We start from the raw sequence: 14,596 nt of genomic DNA on the forward strand, positions 1-14,596 counted from the left end.
TTCTATTTGCACCCGAGTTCCAGAGCATCCTCTATAGGTTTCCTTTCTTGTACCCACCCCCTCCTTAGAGCATGAGCTCTTTGAGAATAGAGACTGTTTTTTGCCTTTTTTAGTCTCCCCAGCTCTCCTTACAGTAACTGCCATATAATAATAAATGATAATTGCTTAATAAATGATAATTGACTGAATAACTAGTTAGCTAATCCTGTTATGCAGTTCTAACCAAGGTGTTAATGTTGGAGCATAGCTGAATGCCTTTCCTTTCCTAGGTTACATTTGCATTTTTACTTGGACTTTGAGTGTCTTAGCCCAAAGGCATAAGTTATGTGATACATTCATACCAATGGGGTATGGAGGTCTTCCGGTTCCTCACAAATCATACTGCACAGACAGCTGCTCATTCCCTATAGATTAGTCCTGGAGAAGCTGATAAGGAAAACTCCCTGAGGGGGGAAAACCACAACAGCTACCTTGTCTCCCTTCTAATTTGACTCTGGAAAGTGGTGCTGCAGGCATCCCAAGGTGATGGGCAAGGACCCCTGCTCCCCTGAGTTTCTGAGCTGACCTTCAAATCCCTGAAGCTTCAAGAGCTGACTTGTCTTAATAAGGATATACTTTCCTATAAAAATACTGCAATATATTTGGAGCTGTTGCCCTTCTCAAAGAGGTTATTTCATCTAACAATATGCTTTAAAAGCTACCCGTGGTTGCCTCAAGCAGGTGGTCTCCAAATGCAGATTCAAAATATCTTATCCCTGTAGAAAATAAAACTAATGCTCTGGAAATGTAGCCTTTTAGGCAGGTGGTTTTCAAAACCAAAGATGGCTTAAACAGGTTTACCATAGTTCAGCTAGAAGGGAATTGACTGAAATCTTTGTACAAATTTTGACTTAAGAATGAGAGATTTCCCCAATTTAAAAAAAGGCATATATTTATTTTTAAAATAGCATTTAAAATGCAATTCAATTTGAATAACATTTGTGAAATAACCACTATATAAGCACTGTGATTGATGCTAGAAGACCTTGGAAAAGTCACTTCTTGGTGTCTTAGTTTCCACAATTGTAAAATGAGAGGTTGAACTAAATGATCTTTAAAATCTCTTTTAGCTCTAAACTAGGGGTGGGGAAACCTTTTTTTTCTACCAAGGGTCATTTGATATTTATAACATCATTCTAGGCCCATACAAAATTATCAACTTAAAATTAACCTTCTATATTTAGTTAAAATTTTGTTAATTTACCCCTAAAACACTCCTAGATTTATTGAATTTGAGTCCCACCTGTAGCTATTGTGGCAGCACCAGACCAAATGATTTCACAGTCATTGGCTGGACATACCCACACCTGCTCCAAACCTATCATTATGTCGAATACAAAGTCTTCTATTATAAGACACAGTTCCTAGCCTCATGAAGCTTTAATTAAATAGGTAGTCAACACAAATATAACATGGAGTGAAACATATTGATATTCAAAACTCCTACTAGGATGGATCAGGAATGTAAGTGGATCTTTAAGGATAGATAAGAATTAAGCAAGTAGGGTATTTCAGGCTTCAGGAATAAACAAGAAAGAATTCTGCAGTTCTGAAGAAAATACATAAAGTATGCATGTCATGGGGAATGTCTAAGTAGATCAGTTTTGCTCTTTTTTCACACCTGAATATCTTGATTTTTTTTTAGGGGTTTTTTTTTTTTTTTTGCAAGGCAAATGGGGTTAAGTGGCTTGCCCAAAGCCGCACAGCTAGGTAATTATTAAGTGTCTGAGGTCGGATTTGAACCCAGGTACTCCTGACTCCAGGGCCGGCGCTCTATCCACTGCGCCACCTAGCCGCCCTGAATATCTTGATTTTAAAATCAATTTTTGGATTATAAAAATTTAAGGATAGATATGCCTTTAAAATGGTGCAACCCAGAAGGCAATAAGGAGAGGATCATACAGAGTCTTAGACAAATGTACTAATCTAGTTGTCTGTTTATATTCATTTTTATGACAACATTCAGATGAATTAGCTGGTTTTTAAATCAAATTTAGTACACAACTGACTAGTTATCAGTATATGTCATGTAAGATTTTTGTTTTTACTTTGTCATCTTGAAACAACATAGAAAATGATCATTTACAAATGAATGAATCTTCTGCATATTTCCAAATGGATTTTGTTAAAATCTACTTCATGGGTAGACATTATGGAAATGTGACACAGAATAAGTCCCATAGTTCATAGACTCATTTATATATGCAATATTGATAATCTTGGAATCATAAAACACCAACTGAGTCATTTAGTTCTCTGAAGTATGTCCTACTTTAAGCCTGTATCATTATTAATGTACTCTTCTTGAATTGGAACTAGTCTTCACTGACAAATCAAAGAAGACTCTGATTGATCCAGACTCAACACTATTAGATGAATGGCAAAGAAACAATTAGCTAGAAAGTGTTTGGGCAGCAATATGTTGAAAGTATTGTGATGTCAGGGGTGGCTAGGTGGCGCAGTGGATAGAGCGCCGGCCCTGGAGTCAGGAGTACCTGGGTTCAAATCCGGCCTCAGACACTTAATAATTACCTAGCTGTGTGGCCTTGGGCAAGCCACTTAACCCCGTTTGCCTTGCAAAAACCTTAAGAAAAAAAAAAGTACTGTGATGTCAGTGCACAGCTAACACTGGATTATAGAACAAGTTAGCCTAGAGAATTAACTTTAAAACCCATCATCTTCTTGTACCTCTTTCTTTCTCCCAATTAAGGCTGCACCCAAGATGAATGCTCCCTGTTTCTTATATCAAGTATCTTCCTAAAGTTTAGCTTCCTAGCTGACACAGTTTTTTTCTATGATCCCAGGACTGCCATATGTAGCTGATATTGAAACCCTTGAGATAAATTTCATATATATATATATATATATTATATATATATATACATATATATAATATATATATACATATACATATATATGGAGAGATATAGGTACTAGTATCTCTCTCCATATATATGTATGTGTATGTATATGTATATGTGTATATATATATATATTTATAAACATCCATATTCATGAATATATGTATAAAAATGCAACAGCTAGGTTGATAAAATGGATAGCACTTGTATTATTAGTGAAATGACCCTGAAAGTCAGTCAGCCTCTTTGTGTCTCCTCAGTTTCTCTTCTGTAAATTGGATATCTTACTTACCTTTTAGGATTTTATGAGGATCAAATGAGTTAATATATGTAAAGTTCTTTGCCAGTTTTAAAGTTTTATTTACATGTTAACTATTGCTAAAATCCAAAAGCAAAGAGAAATCACTAATGATAGCTCACATGTATATGATACTTTAAAATCTATATGCACTTCTTACTACTATCCAGGGAAGTTTTTAGCACCTATTATCCCCATTTGCATGTAAGAAAACTGAAGCACAGAGAGATTCCTACCTGTCCATTGTCCCATTGCTAACTGGCAGAGCCAAGAATGAAAACTTGGTCTTTTGACCTAGAAGTCCACTGAGATTTTATACTCAATTACATAAGGATGCAATAATGAAATCCTTAATTGAGCTCACAAGTCCCCATCAATTGCTGTATAATCATTAGGATAAAAGATGGCATAGCACGGTATCAAAGATCATAAATTTAGAGTTAGAAGGACCTTTGGAGACATCAGGTCCAATCTCTTCACTTCACAGATACTGAAGCACAGAGAAGTAAAGGGAGTTTTCCAGTTTCACACAGTCAGTAAATAGCAGAGGTAGAATCTGAACTCAGATAATTTTGACTCTGAGTCCAGTGCTCTATCATATTACCATGTAATTACCTATTGTGAAAGACAAAAATTGCATTTGAAAGTCTGAATCCTGGCTTTTGCCACTAAGGTGCGTAGCCTAGATGACCCTTCCCCCTCTCTCTCTTAAGATTCATGAGATTGATATCTCATTGAGTGAAAACATTATTTTAGAACTTATCTGGTATTTTATTTGCACTGAGAATATGTGGTGAAGAAACCTCCCCCACTAAAACAAATAAAGCATGTATTAAAGGTTGGACCTAGACCCAGGTCATTCTAGCTCTACGACTAGGTCCACTATGACATAGCACCCCTCTAAAAAGCAGCATTAGGGCAGCTAGGTATATAGGATAGAGCACCAGCTCTGGAGTCAGGAGGATCTGAGTTCAAATCCAACCTCAGACACTTAATAATTGCCTAACTGTGTGACCTTGGGCAAGTCCCTTAACCCCATTGCCTTAATAAATGATTTTTTTTTAAAAAGTGGCATTAACTCTTTAAAAGTATATATCATAATTATAATAATAGTTGGTATTTATATAGTGCTTTCATGTATTCAAAGGGTTTTAAAATTTCATCTCATTTGATCCTCACAATGGCCCTGGGAGGTAAGTTCAATTATTATCATTCCCGATTTTTATAGGCAGACAAAGTGACTTGCTCAAGGCCATGCGGTGAATATCTATGACCAAATTTGATCCCAAGGCTTCCTAATTCCAACTGCTCCAACCACTGTATCACCAAGCTGTCAATTACTATTTTCTTCTCCCATTAATTCTTTTTTTAACCTAAGTCTAAACATGTTTCTTTATTGATTCTCTTCCTTTATTCCTGTCATCTCCACATTCCTAGAGTATACACCTGGCAGATTTGGGCAGGATGACTCCACAGGATATGCTGTCTTCAGACTTGACAACAATCAGGAAGAGATTGCCAGCCTCTCCATGTTTGTCCGAACCCGCAAGTCATCTGGCTTTCTCCTTGCCTTGAAGAACAATTCTTTCCAATACATTAATGTCTGGCTAGAACGTGGAAGAATAGCAGTATTGACTCCAAGATCTCGCAAGTTATTGGGAAGATCCCTTCTAAATGATGGAAATATTCACTTGATATCTTTGAAAATGGGATCAAATAAAATTGAACTCTATCAGTCTTCCCAAAACCTTGGCTATCTCTCTGCTCCTACATGGAAAATTCAAAGTGGAGACATTCTCTATGTTGGAGGCCTACCAAACAAAAAAGAAACTGAAGTCTGGGGTGGGTACTTGAAGGGTTGTATCCAGGATATAAGATTAAATAGTCACAAACTGGAGTTGTTTCCCATTACAAAAGGAAATTCAACCTTCAATCAGTCTCTTGTCAACGTGACACCTGGTTGCACTGGGGATAACCTTTGCAAGGTAGGATTTTTCCAAAGTACCCTCACTCTGTCATTTGACACATCTACTTCAATTTATTATCGTTCAGTTATTTTTCAGTCATGTCTAACTCTTTGTGACCCCATTTGGCATTTTCTTGGCAAAGATACTGGAGTGGAAAAGATACTGGATTCATTTTCTTCTTCAGCTCATTTTGCAGATGAGAAAACTGGGGCAGATAGGGTTAAGTGACTTGCTCAGGGTCACAGGACTAAAAGTGTCTGAGTCTGGATTTGAGCTCAGGTCTTCCTGACTCCAGGTCTAGTGCTCTACCCATTGAACACCTCAGTTGCCCCATCCATTTTGAAACTGCTTATGAAAAGTTTCCATATATATATATATATATATATATATATATATATATATATATATATATATATATATATATATATATATATACACACACATACATACACACATATATATATACACCAAGGATTATATGAAAACATCATTGATAAAGCCCAACCTGTGTGATGATTTTTCCAGCATTGGTAACCTCTGTCATGGCCCTCTGATAACTGACTAGCATTAAGGAATTCAGAAAACTCACTGTGGAGCAAACATTTCATTTTTAATTTATTAGGACTATGCACCAATTACAAGTACTGATATTTCTAAAAATAAAGACTAAAGCTCTAATGCAACCACCCTCCTCCAAATCTCCCCATTCTCAAGAGTCAGCAAAGTATGAGCCACAAGCCAAATCCTGCCCACCTGTTTCTTGTAGTGCCAGTGAGCCAAGACTTCCTTTTTACATTTAAAAGTAAATTTTATTATATTTAAATTTTAAAGCCATTTTAGCTCCATGATCTTGCAGAAACAAGTGGTAAGTTGGATCTGGATCTCAGATAGTAACCTGGCCAACCCATGGATAGAGAACAGGAGCTAGATTCATGATTTCACTAATATATGACATTCCAGGTGAGCAATGCAGGTCAACCTCACCTCTGCAGTTTATAGAGAGTGCATAGAATACCAAGAGGTAAATAACCTGCCCAAGATCTCAAAGCCAATAGGTGTAAGAAGCTAAACTGGAACCCATATCTTCCTAGTTTCAAAGTAGGTATTCTATCCACCATGGAACACTGCCTTTTTTAGATTGGAAAAAGGATTTATTTCCTGTGTTTCTCACACATCAGAATGTTTGATATTTCTGGAAAAAGTCAGCTAGGAAAGGAATTGAAAGGAAAGTAGCTATGTTATTCATATTACTTCATTGTTAAGTAAACATTCACAAAAGATTATCCTACAAACTAAATGCTTTAGTTTCTTTTTCTAGCACTATGCTTCTGAAGAGAAGCAAGGATGGGGGTAGTAGTAGGAATAGATTAAATGTTGGTTGGGATCAAGAAGACTTAGGGTTCCAGACCTGCCTCTGATTAACTTGGTGACCATGGGCAAATCACTTAACATTAACCCAGGAAACTCTAAGATAAGGAGTTACCCCACTGGGGAGTTCTCCACATTGATAAAATCACAAATCTGAACAATAGCGGCTACAACAAAGAAAAATGTTCCACATTTTTACCACACCCTCCCCCCCCAAATTATATGAATCTGTCTTTTGAATCTAGAGCTCCACAGATAAAATAAAAAAGGCACTTACATACATGTGGAATCACTAAAACTCCCATTTCATTTGAAATGCTTTGGAAACACCATCTAAAACGATGGCAGAAACCATTTCTTCTGTTTGGGAAGGTTTCCTTTCTCGGAAAACCCTTTTGAGAAGTACCAAAAGAGACTGGATAAAAATCACCCTTGCTCCTTTGACCTTTAAGCAATTTCCTTTGTGTTATACATGTATGCACATGTGCAAACACACACACACACATAAACCACAGAGAGAGGAAAAAATTCTTTTAAATGTTGACCATGCCAGACACAGATTGTCTTCTTTTTCATAGCATAGAATAGATCTGGGAGAGGGCAAGGTGCAGTGAGGAGAGGAAAAATGCACTTTTTATATCATCTTTCTTCGATTCCACCTCTACATGACAATGTTATTTCTACTTTTCATTTCTTTCTTCTAGTACAACCCCTGCCACAATGGAGGTGTTTGCTATTCCATCTGGGATGATTTCAGCTGCTCCTGTCCTCCAAATACAGCAGGAAAAGCCTGTGAGGAAGTCAAATGGTGTGAACACAGTCCATGCCCACCTGAATCCCAGTGTCAGCTGGTACCACGAGGGTTTGATTGTAGGTATAATTAATAGATATCATCTTTTCTAATTCATCATAAAGTGACATCCACATGAAAATAATGCAGAACAAATTACCAACCTGCTAAAAAATGGGATGCTCCAACATGAGTCCTAGGAAAAGAGGTTTGAGTTAATTCCAAAGCCCCTTTTTTCTTTCCTACTTCTTTCAAGATTCCACTAACTTCAAGTGGAAGGCAGATGGGCCCCCTCTTTGGCTGCCTTTCCTATCTCTTGATAATCCCAGTGAGATGTGAAGCAATCCCAGTTCTAACTCTTCTGATAAATAAAGGCAATCAATCTTCTGTACTTCCCTGCTCCCCCCCAAATAAAATGCAGTCCAGGCTTCCCTAGGTTACAATCTCCCTGAATTACTGGGAAAAAGTCATCCTGGGGTCTGAAAGATTTCTCACCCCACCTTTAACCCCGTTGGGTAATATAATGGAGCTCTGAGGCTAGGGGGAGTCATAGTCAAGGGATTAAGAGGGAGAGTTAGCCTTCTCAGAACCTTTCCTGCTTGTGTTGAGCAGCTGCTGATCCTGGAGAATAGGACAGAACTCACCTCTGCCACTTATTTCAGGTGTGACCTTAGTTAAGTTTCTTAACCTCAGTTTCCTCCTATGTAAAATAAGTTTGTAAGCTAATGAGCACTTAAATAATTTATTTATTATCTATGTGCCAAAAACTCTAAGGATACAGAAGAAAGCAAACTGAGGGAGAAAAATGACAGCCTCTTAGGTCCTTTATAAAAATGATTTAATATCAAAGTACCAGTTATGCTGCCCTGTTTTCTGAACAGTTCCATCATGTCACACCTCTTCCCCTCTTTGTATAAATGAGAAAATTAAGGTCCAGATTTGGTATAACTTTACCAAGATTGTGTGGGTAGTCAGGGACAGTCAGGACTCAGACCCAAGACTGTGGTTACCAGATCACTGCTATCTCTCTTAATTAACAATAATAATAATTATAGTGACAATAACTATAAATCCTAATCTCCGCTTTTGAGAAATAACATTTTATAGCTTATTACTAACCCTAGGTTTCCACCTCTGCTTGGGGTCTATTCCAGGATAAAAATTTAGTTTGCTAAAGAAGTACTGACTCAGACAAATAGAATAAGGCTAAAGATTAAAATGGGTTTCTCTGAAGTAATATTTCTCTTCATTTATTCATTTGGCAATTCTATCTGGCTCCAGCTGTAAAATAGTCTATCACCTGCCACTTCTTTAGCAAATTGTTTCTCTTACCCTGTAGCTAGAGGGATATTTTTAGGATTTTCTCCTGCATTTTGGAAAGAACATTATTAGTATCTTGGTTCCCTTTAAGTGAACCATCTGAATGATAAAATGAAAATCCTTAATCCTAATAGCATGCTACAGAAAGTCCAAGTCAATCTAATGTTATCTGTGCAAAAAGCACAAGATTTCTGAGACTGAGAGCCCCAAATTAATGATCATTATTCAACCCATATCAATTCTCCCTGTTCTTCTCACCTGCTAAAGTGGAATGCAGAAAAGTCACCTAATATTCCAGTAATGCAATCCTCAGAAGAGATGCCCTTTGAAAAGAGAGCTAGTATTTTGAATTTGGTAGTAGTGGTTGGTTTTTTTTTCACCACCGTGGTCCTGAAATAGAGTCACTATATGTAAAACATGAGAGAAACAGCTAAACTATCTGGTCCTCAAGCCAGACAAAAATATCTAAGTCAAAAGGCTTTTGGTTTAACTCAGAGAAGACAGAGACCATAATTGGATGGATACCATGACATTTTCATTTGAGAGAGAGATGAAAGGTTGTGAGTGCAAACTCTAGAATTCACCTTTTCCATTTTCTAAGATCAAATTTTACAAGATGTTATGATTCAATCATTGTAGGCTTTTAAAAAATGAAACTACATTGATATTAGGTCTAATAGTTCAGTTCATACACAGCCATGGATTTAATTTATCCATTGTGATTTTATTCAGGCTCTCATGTGTATTTCCCTAACTTTAAAACAGATTTTTGAAGTTTGAAATTAGGGAAGGAGCATTCAAAGGAGTGTGGTGAAGGAAATGCTTTATGAACTATGAGGCAGAGTTGTAGTGGCTGGATAGTCAACCTTAGGATCTGGAAGACCTGAGTTCAAGTACCATCTTAAATAGATGTTGGTTAAGTGATTCTGGTCCTCACTTAACTCTTGAATGCCCTAAAATGTTCTGTCAGCCTATAGGTGGTAGAACAATTGCTGTTCTATATTGACATAGGGAGTTTTCCATTAGAACTGTCACACCTTTACCCCAACAAAGCTACTATTATTATTGTAATTTAAATGTATGCTAATAATAGCCAAATAGCTTGAGTCAGAGGATGGTAATAAATGTCAAAGAAGATTACATCTACTAAGAATTCTTCATAGAACCACAGATTTAGACCTAAAAGGTCATTTTAGGGGTTAACCTCACATTTAAGAGATGAGGAAACTTGAGTCCATAGCATTTGAGACTTGTCTGTGGTCACATATGGATGAAGTAGTGGAGCCAGGTTGAGTACCTAGGTCCTCTGATTCCACTGGCATAAGGGTTATAACCAAATCAGAGATTGATCATGAAATGTTCACAAATGCTATGCACTGATTGAATATTAAAATTCAATATTTATTTACTGCCAGAAGCAAGTAATGAAGGAAATGTTTTCTGTAGTCTTCCTCTAACTGGGCAGTTTCCTCAGCCAGTGCCTTGTGATGTCCAATAGTTAGTAATCCTCCCTACGTAATATCTACCTAGGGCTGTGCTGGAGCCAGCTCAAGTCATCTTTTGACGGATTGTTAAGTGTGAGCTACAAATCAGGACTTGATTTCGTTGATTGTCTAGACTTAAGAAAGTAAAAGACAAAATGCAATAATAATGGAGATTAAACTTAAAAGTGTTTTGAAGGTACTTTTTTTCTGGATAGCGAGGGATAAACATTTTACCAGAACACCCTTCACTATCTTCCAACTACAGTTACTTTTATGCCGTTTGTATGGGTATGATTCCTTGTACTTTAGTGCAAAAAAAACATCTTTATGCTTCTATATAATAAAGACAGTTTTGTTCCACTGGACTGTTGTGCAAAAAACAAAAGTTCCAATAAATTTCACAATGCTTAGATTACTGCTTAACAATTCCTGAAGTTTCAAAGACTTTTTCTACTTAAGATTTTTAAAAAGCAAGCAAACTGTACACAATGGTCTCATCAAGGTAGCAATAAGAGCTATAGACCATGACTATCTTTTTGTAAATTATCTGTATCACAGAGCTTATCAAAGGGACCTTAGAAGTCATCTAATTCAACTCTTCAGTTTTAAAGATAATGAATAGGAGGTGTAGAGAGGTTAAGTCAATTGCCTAAGATCAAAAGGTATTAAGGCCACTGGGATTTGAACCCAATGTCCTATGATTTTCTACTATATCATGCTTAATGAATTCTTTGTGATTAATAGGTTGGGGGAAAAACCTAAATCAGCTCACTGATGCCATTTTTTTTCCTTAGGTATTGCCAATGCTGTGTTCAATGGGCAGGAGAGTTCCATATTTTTCAAAAGCAATGGAAAGATTACAAGGGAACTTACCAATGTTACCTTTGGCTTTCGGACCAGGGACTCAGATATCATCTTGCTGTATGCAGAGAAAGAACCAGAATTTATTACTATAAGCATTCAGAATTCTAGATTAGTATTTCAACTACAAAGTGGCAATAGCTTTTACATGTTGAGCCTGAGGAGTATGCAACCAGTGAGCGATGGTGTGTGGCACCAAGTGTTTCTTTCAATGATAGAACCATTGGCCCAGTCCTCCCGATGGCGAATGGAGGTGGATGACCAAACAACCATTGTGACTAGTTTAGTGTCCACTGGAAACCTCAACTTTCTAAAGGAAGAGACAAATATTTATCTGGGTGACAAACCTTTTGACAAACTGGATGGTCTTCGAGGATGTCTGAGCTCAGTAGCAATTGGTGGCATTTATCTCTCTTATTTTGAAAATGCTGATGGTCATACTAAAAAACCCCAGGAAGAGCAGTTTCTTAAAATATCTACAAATCCAGTGGTCACTGGCTGTTCACAAGTGGATGCCTGCAATTCTGAACCCTGCATGCATGGTGGAGAATGTGAGGACTTTTATAACTCTTATGGCTGTGTGTGTCGCAAGGGGTGGACAGGGGCACACTGTGAAATCAACATCGATGAATGCTTTTCCAAACCCTGTATCCATGGCAGCTGCTCTGATAGGATTGCAGGCTACACTTGCAGGTGTAATTCTGGCTACACAGGTGTGAACTGTGAAACAAACATTGATGACTGTGAGTATCACCAGTGTGCAAATGGAGCTACCTGCATCGATGGCATCAATAATTACTCCTGTCTCTGTTTTGGTAACTATACAGGAAAACTGTGCAGGTAAGTACTATATCAATGGAGGACTCTGTCTTTAGAACATACCTTAATCCTTTCTCTTTTAATGAGAAAGCTTTAATCTCTGGGGTATACAATGACTTCCTCATTTCTTATATCAAGGAGTTAAGAAGCAGTTAGGTTGTGAAGAGGTTAAAATACTGTGGTTCAAATCACACCTCAGGCACTAATTAATTTTGTGGTTTGGGATAAGTCACTTAATCACTCTATAGCACAATTTATTCATCTGCTAAGTGAGAAATTTAAACTCTATTATCTCTTTTATCTCTAAATTGATAATATTATGAAACAAAGCCTATTCCAACTTCACAGAAGTTTGACCATGTCCTTTTCTGGGTGTTAGTTAAGTTGGTTATGACTTCAACCTAACCACAAGGGAGACTATTTCTCCAGTTTACTTTGTTAGGCTATGAGAATTCATCAACAAGAGCCCAAGAGGTCTAATATTGTGGCATCTAGAATATCTATCCACATAAAAATAAAAAAAAATTACTCCTAGGACATCTGGAAAACTTAAAAAAAACCATAGTTACTCCCCCCAAAAAAGCTGAAGATGAGGGAGTCAGAAAAATATTTCTCTGCTCACCTAGAAAAACTTTAAGACACCATTAGGCCAATATTCAATTCAAGTCATCAAACATTTATTAAATTCCTAATAATTACTAAGAGCTAGCAAAGTTCTGGGAATACAAATAAAGCTTAAAAGCAAAACAAAATCCTCCTTTTTATTGTATATACATGGCATAAGGATGACTTTTTTCTCCTAAAAATTATATTGCTTCAAGATTTCTATTCAAGGAAATCATTATTATCCTCTATGGTTTACATGTTTTTAAATATCTAAAATATTAAAAGCATCTGTTCAACATTTATTGAGCATTTACTATATTTAAATACTGTGCAGGGAAAATAAGCTATCCCTTACCTTCAAGAAGCTTATAATCTATTCTATATTTTGGCACATATTTCAAATAGGCACATCAATCTGCCCAAATGGATTGTGGCTCTTTATAATCAATCATCACAAAATGAATGACCCTCCCATATGATCTATTTCATTATCTCTCTCTCTCTCTCTCTTAATAAGCTTGATTATAGTGAATATGATGTAGTATATCATCTAATGTATGATAATGAGCCTGTCTCAAAACTAGGAGTTAGACCTACATTAAATTTAATTAAACAAAAATTTATGAAGTGACTACTAGATGCCAACCAGGCATTGTATAATGCATATGGAATAGATACATACACAAACACACAGAGGCTCCTGACCTCAAGAATCTTCCAGTCTACTGGTATATCTAATATGGAGGCAAATAAATAAATACTAAGTATATAGAATATAAATGCAATGTAATTGAGGACAGGAGGCACCAGTAACAGCAGTAGTGTTATGACAGGAATTAGGAAAGCTTCTTTAGAGGCATTCCAAGAATGAGAGGTAAAAAGAAAATAAATCCACCTTCTACAAGAAGTTTTTCCTAGACACCTTCCCTCCCACCTCCCACACCCCCCACCCCACCACTCTCAGTACATCATCTGAAACCTAGAAAATGCTGGATTCAAACTTATTGGTTAACTGATTAATGATAATGATACTAATAATAATATTTACACAGTGTGCTAGGCACAATGTGAGCATTTTGCAATTATTATCTTATTTGATCCTCACAGCAGCCCTGGGAGGTAGATGCTACTGTTATTCCCATTTTACCTATGAGGAAACTGAGGCAAACAAAGGTTAAGTGACATGTCCAGGATCACACAGCAAGGAAGTGCCCAAGGCTGAATTTGAATATAGTTCTTCCTGACTGCAGGAACAGCACTTTTTATCCATTATACCACCAGGCTTCCTGATTAAAGGATAATCTAGACCTTTGCAAAACTATAAAGGTGGGAGATGAATTATCATTTATAGGGAATAGGAAGTAGGTTAGTTTGGCTAGAACATAGCATACCTGGAGGTTGCAGAGTGGGAAATTATATATAATCAGCCTGGAGAGATAGGCTGAAGTCCAGTTATGAAGGGCTTTATATACATGTCCAAAAGAAGGATGTCTACTTTATCCTAAAGCAATAAGAAACCTTTGAAACTTCCAAGTTTTATCATTTACTTGGGAAACTGATTATATAAATAAAAGGGTTTTTTTCCTTGGAGAAGCAGACCTAACCCCACAGCAAATAGAATTCTAGATCTAGAATCAGGAAAAACTGCATTCAAATCCCATTCCTCATACTAATGGGTTATACAAGCATTATACAATCATTAGAGCCTCTCTCCAAGACCTTAATCTTAAATTATGGAAGGATGATTTGGAGTGTGTACCCATGCATCAATAAAATGTCATCAGTCAACATTCATTTATCTAGCATTTACTATGGGCTAGGCATTTTGCTAAACTCTAGGAATATAAAGAAAGGAAAAGCACTATCCCTGTCCTCAAAATGGGATATTCTATAGGGGGAGACAATATCTAAATAATGAGATACAAACAGAATATGATATAGTAGATGGAAGGCAATTCCAGAGAGAAGTAACAGGGAATGGAGAGGAGGGGGAAACACAAAAGGCTCCAGCAGAAAGTAGGATTTGAGCCCAATCTTAAAAGAAACACAAGAAAGCAATGGACAAGGAGGGAAGCAGAAGGGAAGAAGAGCTTTGGAGGCATGAGGACCAAAAGACGATGTCACAGAGATGGGAGATGAAATGCCACATAAAGAATGGCAAGTAATCCAGTAGCTGAATCAGT

At 36.9% G+C, this 14,596-nt stretch overlaps 1 protein-coding gene across 1 annotated transcript in view; it reads left to right on the top strand.

Moving 5' to 3' along the window:
- The window catches only part of CRB1 (crumbs cell polarity complex component 1), a 286,152-nt gene that overhangs the window by 224,483 nt on the left and 47,073 nt on the right, over positions 1 to 14,596 (top strand). Inside the window, exons 10-12 of the mRNA XM_074220895.1 lie at positions 4,636 to 5,183; positions 7,238 to 7,403; positions 10,922 to 11,828. Coding sequence (XP_074076996.1) covers positions 4,636 to 5,183; positions 7,238 to 7,403; positions 10,922 to 11,828 — 1,621 coding nt within the window. The remainder of the gene's footprint in view (positions 1 to 4,635; positions 5,184 to 7,237; positions 7,404 to 10,921; positions 11,829 to 14,596) is intronic.

This window comes from Macrotis lagotis, chromosome 2, assembly GCF_037893015.1.
Source record: "Macrotis lagotis isolate mMagLag1 chromosome 2, bilby.v1.9.chrom.fasta, whole genome shotgun sequence".
In the NCBI taxonomy this organism is placed as follows: domain Eukaryota; kingdom Metazoa; phylum Chordata; class Mammalia; order Peramelemorphia; family Peramelidae; genus Macrotis; species Macrotis lagotis.